This window comes from Cyprinodon tularosa, unplaced genomic scaffold (assembly GCF_016077235.1).
Source record: "Cyprinodon tularosa strain WSP-4 unplaced genomic scaffold, ASM1607723v1 ctg540, whole genome shotgun sequence".
Lineage (NCBI taxonomy): Eukaryota > Metazoa > Chordata > Actinopteri > Cyprinodontiformes > Cyprinodontidae > Cyprinodon > Cyprinodon tularosa.
Genome location: NW_024039275.1, coordinates 996557 through 1008927, shown reverse-complemented (window position 1 = coordinate 1008927; position 12371 = coordinate 996557). Strand labels below are relative to the sequence as shown.

The window sequence follows — 12371 nt, the reverse complement described above, 5'->3', positions numbered from 1 at the left end:
ACATCAGCTCATCTAAACAGATGACCTGTAATAATTTTATTGTAGTTGCACTCTAAAAAAGAGTCACCTCTTTATCAGTTGTATTGTTTGTACTCATTCACATAGCAATAATTTGTAGCTTGGGACTTATGTTGTTAAACTTCCCAACATGAATGGTTTAAGCTCTTAAAGTGTAACTCACCCCATATCAAGGAAATTTAATTGCCCACCACTGTCATAGACCCAGTGACCGTTTTAAGGCGTAGTTGCACTATGAGAGAGGCTATTTTTTCTTTCCCACAAGGTGTTGGCAGTGGAGGAATACTGTATTTAACTTGTCCAAATATTCTATGCACTAAGATTTAGCAATGTTTTTATCTATTTAAAAACAGATACTAATCTAAACCCTGTAACAAATTTATCAGCATGTGCAAAATAGATTAGAATTTGTGTAAGCAACAATAAAGACTACTCTTGTCGCTTGATTTGAAGTTAACCAAAAACACAAAGTGCAGAGGGGTTGAAACTGGGAGAAAAATACCAGGATGAAATACCAGTGAGAAATGTTTTGCACCCGGGTTCCTGTACTCCAAATGACTCAGGGGGTGGGGGGGCAGATATTCACCCTGCATCCTTGAAAAGCTCCCTGCAGTAGAGAAGCACTTTTTGTGACTGAGAAAGAAAAAGAAAATCCACCAGCAATTACAGGAAATTAAAAGTTTTATGACGTTATGCATGCCTGTATGTGTGCCCCGAGAGTACTGTAGATGTGAGGGAGGGAGGAGAGGAGAGGGAGTAAAGGGGCCTTTGTGACAAGGCTGGCTGAGGGTTAGTGCCAGACATGTCTCAAGAGAAACCGGGGCACATTTGCAATCACCCTGAGTTCAAAAGGGTAATTTATTCACAGTCTGTGGTTAAAGTAGCACTGCTCAAAATGCCAGTGGGATTGTTCCGGGAAGCAGAGGAGTTGAAACACATTATATTCATTTTTCTCTCGCTCTCCTCTTTCTCTCACTCGCCTGTTCTTTTCTTTCCCCCCTCATGGCCCTCCACATCTCTGGCTGTTGTTTCTCTGAGCCCTGTGTGGCATCTTTTAACACACGCCAGCGAACATATTTCACTTTTACACTCATCCGCACTGACGTCCAGGCGCTGATTGAATTTTGAGGCGCTGCGGCGTCTGCCATTATCATCCTCATCGTCTTGAGTGGTTTATCTCTGGCCCCGGCACAGAGTGACGCCAAGGCTGCAGGGGATAAGAGGAGCGGGGCAGCGGCAGGCTGGGAGGTTGAGGACAATTCATGCATTTTTATTGTTTGTGTGAAAAGGAAAACTGTAAGAACTGGATTCAAACGTTGGATCCTTCAGATTGCTTTAAATATTTAGGCTGCCACTGCGGGCAAGATTTTATTCCTTTTTTTTTTGGGTTGGCTCATGATTCACCCTGCCATTCACGTCAATAATGTCTTTCCACCACCTTGCCCAAATCAGCTGACAACACGCCTGCAACATTAACGGCACATGCCAGGTTCAGTTAGGATCACAGGGCGTCTTGGCAGCCCAGAGACCTCACACTGCCTTAGCAGAATCAGCAGAGAATTATTCCACCACATGTCAGTTTTACTGTGCTGTTATCACCCAGGGCCACCAGCAGACACTTTAGAATACCCTGCCTACTGTGGTGATGCTGAGGGGTTAATTTGAGGTCTAGTGAAATTCTTCCTTCTCCTCCAGTCAGTTCGCCCATGTTTTTTGTTTGCATTTCAAGCCTGTGCAGGAAATTGTCTCGTGTTTCTCTGTCGTAGCAGCCGGATTGTTGTGTACGCTTTGCCGCAGAGGCATCGTCATTAACGAGGCACAGCCACTGCTACAAACTCATGATTTGAGGTGAAACCTTGGCATTGCTCCACTGTCCAAGGTAACACTAACAGTGCTGCCCGTCTCCTATGCCTTTTGGTTTCTTTCTTTTCCCCTCCCACAATGCCAGTTGATGGAGTGATTTTGAAAGTAGGGGAGCAGACAACGCAGAGCCGGCGCTAATTGAGCCTTCTTTGTGCCTGGTCACTGCTGTGTGCTGAGGCAAGATGGCCTGGGAGTGAATCCAAGCAGCACTCAAGAGCCCCACTGGATCGATAACGCAGGGAACTTAACAAAACAGAGACATGCCGAGTGGCCGGATCAGGGTCATTATTGTCTCTGGTGAGCCGCACTTCCACCAGGGACTGATCAATGTGAGAATATGGATCAAGATAAACATTCTCGGCTCGCCTCCCTCTCTGCTTTGCTTCAGCTCCCCGGGCATTACAACGCTGACAGAAACGGGCTTAAGCCTTAAAGTGCCCCTGCAGATCCACCATAGCACAATTTCAGTCATTAAAAAAACGAAAAAACAAACAAACATGTTTTACTCTCTTCAGAGTAATAATGTAGAAACAACTAAAGATTTTTCCCATATCACATAAAAATTAGGAGTTTTGTTGTTTATTGTGTTGGTTGAAGTGGTCTACATAAATTATTTCATAATTCCACATTTCTTATTGTTTTACCTGGGCCTCTTAATTTATTTTTTATTTGTGATCAGGCAGGGAAACAGAAAATGCAGCTTGTTTACTGAAGTTAACTTATTGGCAGCCTAGTGTACTGTTGGAGTTACATTAATTTAAGTCCCATTAGGTCATGAAAAGTCATTAAGCTGATAATGGTTTAACAGGCTAATCTTATCTGTGAACATCACCTTTAATACACAGAAGACAGTTTTTATGTTTCAGTAAATCTTTAGACCATATTTAAGATTTTTATTCTTACTTATATACCTTTTTAGCCAATGAAAACAAATGCAGGACAAAAAACCAGTTTGTCTTAGTAAATTATATAAACATAACACTAAGAACTATGGGTGTGTCACTGTGTCCGCCACATGATGTAAGGCAATAAACAATATCAGGGAAATGAAAAGAACAACTTTATTTTAACAATCATTTTGGAAAAGGAATGAATCCCAGTTCCTTTTCTCACAAATTTGACAGATTGCAAATTGTACTTTTACAGAATCTATAAATGTAAAATATTCCAAATCAGGTTTGATCGATTTTGGGTATTTCAAACTAGACATGATAAAGTGCAGTCTGGACAAATATAAAAACTGAGAAATAGCACTTTAGTCTATGAAGCAGATGGTAGCTTTAGCATCACTAGCAGTAACAATTAGAAACAGACTTAGAATTAATTAATTAGCTTATTACGGTATTTAGAATATTCCCACTTAACGATAAAACTGTTGGTATCTTGTTTGTCAGTTTCTGTAAACGCATTGACAAAGAAGTTTAATAAAAACAAACCATTATCCTCCCGAAACTGATATCAGCTAATATTCACTTCTGATGATTAGTCCGTTCTTTGGAACTTCCAAAGCAAAATCTATACTTAAGTATAACCCACCCTGATGTAAAAGTGTAACCCTGCACCCAGACAAATTTAGGTAAAATGCCAAAAGTCTCTAAGAACCAAGGCTAAGAGGGGATGAGTGGTGAAGAGGAGATGTGGTCAGAGGAAAAAAAGTTGCAGCTAGATTAATATGACATATTGAGCTGTGAGAGTGAGCAGATAGATACAGTAGTTATACCAGGCCAGCTCCACCTCCAAAGATAGATCTTTGATAGTGGGAGATTTTTCAGTCCCCTAATCATCAGAGGGTGACAGAGGCTTTTTAAGACTGCAGAATCAAAGTTTAGAGTGGGACTGGTGGCATAGTGGTTAGGGCATAGAGCTTGGAATCCTGAGGTTCTGAGCTTGAGGCCCAGTCCCACAGACTGCCACTCTGGGTCCCGGAGCAAAGACCCTTAACCCTCACAATGCTCCCGGACGCCGCACAACACTGCTCCGCAAGAGGTAGGGTTAAATGCAGAAAGTTCATTTCTTTGCACTGTACTTGTGACACTGTAATGACAATAAAATGCTAGAAAAAATAAAATAAAAGCCGACTATAGGCCCAGTTAATATGCTTTTCTGAAAAGAAAGTTGAATTTGGGATGAGTTACAGTTTCAGGGTTGTTAGCAGTCAACTGTTTTACAACCCACCGTATTCTCAAGGTACTAAGAAAAGTTAATATCTCTTAATCTGGAGGTCTTCAGCAGGGGGCTGCGACCCCTAGGGTGTCCTCAGGGGTACTATATGTGGGTCGTGAAAGTTTTGGTTAATTAGACTTTTTTTATATTCCCTCTTAGAATTTTTTTCACTAATTGAAATGTCTTTAAATACATATTAAGATTAATTCAACACACTGTAGTAAACAGATAAATTGAGGCAGAAGATGTCTTTCAGTTACACAGGAGCTCTTTCAAGCTGGGCACCGTTTCATTCACAACAACTGTCCCATTAACGAGGAATCAGAACCAGAAATACTTTAATAATCCCAGGGTGAAATTACTTCCCTTACATGAAACCATCTGTAACAGAGTGACTATAGGACCAGTTTGATATAACACAATTTCATACAATATATATAATCAGGGGGTCCCCTCTCCATCTCGCCATCAGTTTGGGGGTCCTTGGCCTGGAAAACGTTGAAGGCCCCTGTCTTGATCTGTTGGTGTTCCTTTTTATCTTAAAGTAATCTTTTATTTTAGAGGGTTTTCAATTCCAAGATCCTAAAGTTGAAATGTTTTTCCACTTAATTCAAATGTACCACCAGTTAAAGTATGCCTTACAGTATGTTTCACTGCATTCACATTTATCATTTTCCTTTTAAAGCAACATTCATTCGGCACTCTAGAACATCCACTCTAGAGTCCAAAATATGAAAAAAACATAGTGTCAAGTTAAAAAAAAAGACGTCCTCTTTATTAAAGCTGTTATAGCTATATATTAGCTCCGTAATAGAAGCTTAGACTTTCTTAAACACATTAATTTATATACTTTGGCACTATTAAAGGCAGACCTTTGAGGAGAGAAATATTTTTGTTTTTCAATGTTGTATGAGTATGAGTCACCAAATCTCCCTATTAGGCCCGTGCTAAAGCAACCACACCACTCCAGAGAAGGGAATCTATTTAAAAATTTCCTTTTCTCATATTTATGAATATATCAAAACTGTCTTATCAAGTTTTTTTTCATGTCACTGAGACATCTTCTATGTTTTTCAGTCTTTTTAAATAAAAGCAACAGTCACACCAAGTATATTAAACTGCATTTAAGGTGGTAGATGGAAATTATAAGAGTCACGCTGATATGCAGTGATAATCGGCTTATTGCCATTAGGTAAAAAAAAAAAAATACAGCAAAAAAAAAAAGAAATGACATTAGATGTGTGAGAACATCTTGACCGCTTTGAATATGGCGGCAGTGTTTCATTTCTCCCATGGATTTAAATTGGTGATGATAGTCCCCTGCTGTTCTGGGCTCCTCCATTATCTATTGGAAAGATAATGGTAATTGCTTAATACGGTGTGAATATGTAGTAAATGGTTGTTACAGACATAAAGGGAACGTCTGCTCCTAAAAGGTGTGATGAGCTTGGGGACGTGTTTACGTACAGTAGAAAGCTGCAGGTTGTTTCTCGGAAGAACAGTCTTTTTTTTTTTTTTATAAACTAGGGCTTCCAGCCTGGGAGGATTTACACTTTTTTAGTTGAAGTTATTGCAATCAGATAGGACTTGTGCAGATTTACTTAGTCAATATCCAGTTTCATTCATTTATTAGATTTAGTTGTATTGCTCCATTTCCTTCCAAAGCTATAGTTAAGGTCAGTAGCATCTCACACCCCAATATTTCTAGAATAGAATTCAACTTTATTGTCATTATATTGTCACAAGTACAAAGAAACAAAATTCACTGTCTGCATTTAAACCATCCCCTTGGGGAGCAGTGGGCTGCCATTGTGCGGCACTCTGGGAGCAGTGTGGGGTTAAGGGCTTTACTCTGGAACCCAGAGTGGAGGCTGTGGGGATCAAACCGGCTACTTGCAACCATCTCAGAGCACAATCGCACTGCTCTAACCACTAGGGTACATTTAGTTATGGGATAAAATATTTTCATAATACATGAGTAAATAATTGTCTAATTTCCCTGTTTGATACTATCCCTGGTACCCTTAAAATTACATTACAGTAGGTTGGTCCACAAAGGTATATAGCCAATTTAGGTGTCATCCAATTAGTCATACTAGTCATACCAAAAATTATGATCTTTGAAATGGGATATATAGTCCAAGGATTTCAGAACCCTCATTCCTTTTTTTTTTTCACTCATTATCTCAGCAATGCATTATTTTAAGCCAACTTTGCTTTTAACCAATAAGAGCATCATTTCAATAATAAGTTAGGAACTTTAGGTACCTTATAATGTAATTCACAGATGTAGAATAACCCAAATGCATCACATAAAAAGCATAGCCACCTCCAAAATGGTATACCAAAACTGAATAAAAATAAGGTGAGCAGCAATGCTTAGTTAACAGCACAAATATGAAGGAATGCACTGCAGCAGTTATCAGCTTTTAAGTAGCCCCCAATGACACTTGGTATTAAAATATCAAATTGCCCCTTCCTCAAACTAAAATGATTTTGTGTGTGATTATCCGCCATTTCCCCTCCGTTAACCCTTCCTAAAAAAAAAAAAAATGTGCTAATTGGTCACGGGGATTTGTTGGAGACTGGTAGTTCACATATCTGACTTCTAAATGAGTTTCAGGACACGCAGCTGTCACTGACATGGAGGTTTTTAGAAGAAAGAAGGCGGGGCAACTGCTGGTGCGGGCTCAAATTGAAATGATGCTCTGTTCTCCCTCACTGCGGCTCCAGCTCACAGTAATTAAATGCCTCATTGTTGCTCCATGGGAATTTGTATTGAATGTTTCATTCAGCGTAATGATTATTTGGGTGTGGGTGGGACGTGCATGTAATCACCTTGGTTGGCTCTTTGATGAGACACTTTGTTTAGTGGTAAGGCTTCAAGTGCCTTCAGGGTTCTTATTCTCTTCAGGTTCTTTCTAATGGTTTTTATAATAAAAGCAACTTGCTATTGTGTTAAGAAATTTTGAAGATGTGTATTTTCCTTTTTTGGTCTTAACTTGAAGACCAAAAAAAGTCTATGAATTAAAGCCTCTTTCTCCACATTTTGTCTTCCGCAGAGAACGCCGGTCAGCAACGGTGAGGCTTTTCGGTGGTTTTTTTAGGAGGGGAGATGTGGACCTCCATCAAAAAGCAAGAGGACAGGTGGGACTCTAGACTCTGCCAGGAGCTTTTCATGGACACACGATGCGCCATGCGGCCTGAACATTTTTTGGAGAAGATGCAAGGAGACAAAGTGAACAGACACAAACATAATGGTGTTGTTTTAACTCTGTAATTTCCTTTTTTTTTCTTGTGTAATTATTGTACCTTTTGACGGTATCATTATGTATATTTTTGGTGTCTATGAATGTGTTTTCAGTGTCAAGGCTGTAGGTTTTACAGCCCGCCCTGTGTAAAGAACTCAAACAGACAATCATACAATCACACTGAATCTGATAAAAAGAAGAGGCCACAAGGATCGATTATTGAACAAACACCTGTCCCGCTGGAGCAATAACTAATTCTGATGATTATTCCTCATATTCACACTTCAGTAATATTTTACATTTCCCCAAACTAAGTACCACTCTAGTTTTTTTTTTAATTTACACTCTAAAAACTGCTGGGTTAAAAAAAAAGTTTAAATAATATTTAAAATATTTAAAATTACCCATATTATGGGTAATTTTGCAAAGTTTTTTCAGTCCTGATATAAAATGGACCGATCTAGTCTTGGGTTGATCAAACACAGCAAGGTTGGTTAATTGGTTTTACCCAGGATAATGGCTCAAGTTTTTAACCCCCCAAAATTGGTAAAATAAAGAAAAATCTATTGTATTGTCCTAAACCATAACCTAGATTTTTAGAAAAGGAATGTGTAGGTCAATGAGTGATATTTATTTCTGTTTTAGTTTGGATTAAAGTGATCAAAATAAAACACAAAACAACGTACCTACACAAAAAACTATTTGGATATGAAAATTCATGTTCTATGAAGAAAAAATGATTCACTCTTTGCATATTTAGATCCAAAACTATTTTTCAAACGTCTAGGTTTGTGTTGAATTGGAAATAATAAAAAAAGTTATGTCTCAGTTATTAAATAATGTTAAAAACATTATTCACACTTTATGTAAAAACACTTGTCTTAAATTGGAAATACCGTTTAGGAAAAACTTGAAAAATGCTGAAACAAAACTGTGTTACATCTTTTAGTTACCAACATATCTGATTGTATCTTTAATGATTTACTTCTGTATCTAATATAACTCAAGTTTTTCAAGTTATTAGACCTCCTTGAAATCACCCTAATCTTTAGCTTCCTTCACCCTTTTTAGTTAGATTTAAAGAAGGAAATCTGCCTCAGCAAAACTTTTGTTTTAATTTAAAAGAAATATCTTTAGAAGAAAACCCAAAACCGGTACACTTGTTTTCTTAACATTTTCCACCCATTTGAATGCTTTTGGTTCTATCTTTATATCTGTTAGGAAAACAAGCTTGACCTTCAATTTGAGTAAAATCGTTAAGAAATCACAGCAACCTATCCACATTAATATATTTTTTTTAGCGTAATGTTATTTCTTGTTTCAACCCTTTGATTAGGTTTAATCTGTGGTGGTCATTTTGTTATAGAGGTGGTCAGTTAAGAATATGAAGACATCTTCTCATACCTTCTAAATAACGACATCAGGTTCTTTTAGAATGACATCCTTGAGTATACAATGCCTCTGACTGACTGTTTAATATATTCACACAAAATTATAGGATTTTTTCAGGATTGGTGTAACCAAAATACTAATGAGAATTTTTTTTAAATTTCCAATTTAGCTTATTTTTCTTAATGATCAGATTTTTTTTCCAAACAGCTGAATTTGTCTTAGTTGTCAACAAAGGAAAATGGAGCAGGCTAGGGAAGGCAGCCCTGCATCACACTACAATCTGTACCAAAACATATGATCCCTCTGGCACTTCATTTGGCATCTTAGATAATATAAATAGAAATTCTGACAAGTATCTACACAATTGTTTAAAAAATATTTATACACTGGTCTTACGACCATACGTTTTGTTGCCAGCGCAACCAGTTTTGGGCTGCAGTGTCTGATCCGCTGTCCCAACCTTTGTCGCAACAGTAGCATCGAGACATTTAAGAAAGAACCCAGCGTTTTTATTTTTTATTTTTTTTGTGAGAAATGGTAAAACAGTTGACAGTGGTGTGATGATGGCAGCAGGAACAGGACTGAAGGAGTCGGTGTTGACACGCTCCATAACACCAAGGCACATTGTCTTACATTAGAGAGCTCACTTCTAATCTATATTACCTGCACCTAATGCCTAAACACTGACTGGACTTCCTACTGTCATAAATGATTCAACCTTTACAAAAATTAGTCGGTCATTATCTATTTTCATAACCACTTTTTTGGGGGGGTCACTGAAGGTTGTGAAAAAAGCTTGGATAAATCCCAGTAAAGCATTTTAAACTATGTTGGAAAATCTGGAATTAAATATTGAACAGTAGAGAGATTTTGCTCTGACGCTAAAGGATAGTCTGGATTTCTCCTTAGCAGAGTAAGACATCTGTCCTTTTTACTGCAAAGTGGCTTTAAAACATTCCAAAAAGCAAATTATTTAATAAGTTACTCATTGTCTTAAACCCAAATGTTGCATGTGTTAATGTGTTTTGGTTTTAAAGATGACTAAGAATTTGTATATTGTTGTTGTGATGCTTTTATGTGTTAAAATAAAAAAAAAAACTGCTTCAGTAAAACAAATGTTTTTTTTGGACAGAAAATATTTGATCCACAGAAACACAAGGCAAATGTAATAGATGAGAAGAACAATTATCAAAGATCATTGAAAGGGGAGGCTGGAACAAAGTGCTGCTGGAAAGTATCCCCAACAATCAAAAGCAGACAGTAGAACAGCGTTGCTTGCCTCCCTAGTCACGTATTCCCTCGAATACTAAAATGTTGCATGAAGACGAGCAGTTCCCAGAGGCAGGAGACTTTAAAGGACTTGTGAAATCCCGAGTGGTTTGTCATGCTGGAATACTCTGGGGTGAGGCTGGGGTGGGGGGGTTGTTGGAATGGAGGGACGCCAGGAAGCAAAGAGGGTGGTGGTTGGTGAGGTGGGAGGGTGAAGCAAGACAGGCTCCTGAGATAAGGTGAGCAACTGAGTGATGGCTGGGTGTTCGAGTATCAGGGGAAATGAGGGGGTGTAATAATGCAGGGGGGTGGGGGGTGCAGTTGGGGGGAAAGGGAGGACAGAAGCACATTTGGACGATGGCTGAGGTGGGGAGGGGTGGCAGCGCCAACGGAGAGGCGAGTGGAGAAGGAGGAAATCATCCGGGACTGACTTCTCCCCTGACTGAACACGCTTGCCATCAGCCAAATTGAGCTGCTGACTGGTTAGAGCCGGACAGGAAGACAGCTCAAAGTGCTCTGCAGCGGCGATGCTTGGCTGCGATGAAGCATCTGAGGCACCCAATCTTCCTGGCTGGTCATCAGAGGCTGATAATGTGCATCAGGAGTGCTCTGTCTGGCTCGCTCCCTGGCCTCTGAGATTAAATAACATCAGAGACAGCTCCTCTCTAATCCTTCCCTCACCTCCCACTCCTCGCTCTGAAACCTAGGATTTTTTTTTAAGTCCTTGGGCCCCAGAGGTAATGTTCGGTTTCTTGGTTTGACAAGGTGGAGAGGTGGAGACTAAAAGGGTAGAAGTGACTTGGTGTTGTGGTAAGACTACATGTTTCTGTGCATATGTAATTATTTACCTCAACCATATTTATGCATTGGATGTTTCCTACATTAATACATACAGAATGTCCTGAAAATCATTTTAAGATTTCTTAGATCAGTCCTTTGATATTTTAAACAAATATAAAACAGAAAATATTCTTGCAGCTGTTTTAAAGCTCAGTGAATCACAAATTTATGGGTACCTCTTCACATTTTGTTTCATCACAACCAAAAATCTAGCAGTGTGCAGTTGTAAAAAAATTTCTAATGACCCTACAGATATTGGACTTGAACCAAGTACTAAAAATATGCCATCTACTTGTTCATAAATCTGCTTAATGAAGGCCTCGGAAATCTGATGGACAACATTGAACAAATGGCATCATGAAGACCAAGGACCACAGCAGGCAAGTCAGGGATAAGGTGAAATACTTGCTTGTTGGTGTAGGTTTTATAAAATATCTCAAGATTTAAACATCTCATCCATTTAAACATTTCAAACCTGCTCTGACATGATCATTACACTAAACTTAAAATAATTTTAACAAGCATTCAAGAAGGCCATGACTACTCTGGAGTAGTTGCTCAGCTTGGGTGGGAGTATATGTTGCCATGACAACCATTTCACAATTCTTATATTTATGGTGAAATGACGTAAAACCTCAACTTTGAGAAAAAGTCATAATAGCTCCCTTTTATTGGCCAAGACATCAGTAAATATAAGGAAGAAAGTAATGTGGTCATTTTGACTTCTTGGCCTCTATGCAAAGTGCTGTGTGCAGTACAAACCAAACAGTGCACATCATCCTGAGCACTGAGCCCAAACAAAATGTAACGAAAGCACAAAGTCTATAGTCTACTGTACTAAACAAAGTAGGTCAAAAATGAGCAAGGACATTAGTCTCCTGAACCCAATAGATATCACCAGGCATTCTGAGCAGTCAATTCATGTTTTATCATTTATGGCTGTTTAAAAGTCTCTTTACAAAAGAAAGGAAATCAATAAATAGACAATGTTATTTCCTTTTCACCTTTTCTCACCATCTAGCTTGTTTTTTGTTAAAGTTGAAGAGAGCATACATCTGTTACTGTATCTCTACATGTACACAAATATGATATAATGTTTGATAGGTTTTTTTTTTATAGATTTACAACAACTGAAACAGTATAAGAAATGACACTGAGGCTGTCGGTGCAACCAGTCTGCCTTTTCAGATGTTTCCCCAGAAAATAACCAGACCTGGAATAACAGAAAAAATGAAGGAACATCTCCTAATGCCTTTGCACAAATGGTGGCCCTGCCATAGAAGCCAATGTTTAGCTCTGTGTTCCACAGTATAGACAGTAATATAGAAGTTTTTGTTTGCTTTTTCAGAGGCATAAACAAGAGTAAATAGGAAACTCTATCTGACTGGCTGTTCTCTGCCAAAGATTTGTTGACTTCTCCGCAAACATATTGTGCCTCCTGCAAGTAAAGAATCTATTAGTGATAACTTCACAGAACTCCACTTTCAACTTCTTAATGTGTCCACTTTAGGACTTGTACTATTAATGATACTTCTATTTGCCTGTGGATAGATTAAACCCTACAGTATAAGTTTA

At 38.5% G+C, this 12371-nt stretch overlaps 1 protein-coding gene across 2 annotated transcripts in view; it reads left to right on the top strand.

Moving 5' to 3' along the window:
- Nucleotides 1-9803, top strand: part of cxxc4 (CXXC finger 4) — a 48372-nt gene extending 38569 nt beyond the window's left edge. For both annotated transcript variants that reach the window (XM_038304780.1, XM_038304779.1), the window contains exon 3: nucleotides 7107-9803. In XM_038304780.1, coding sequence (XP_038160708.1) covers nucleotides 7107-7151 — 45 coding nt within the window. In that variant the 3' untranslated portion in view covers nucleotides 7152-9803. The remainder of the gene's footprint in view (nucleotides 1-7106) is intronic.
- Nucleotides 9804-12371: the final 2568 nt, after the last annotated feature.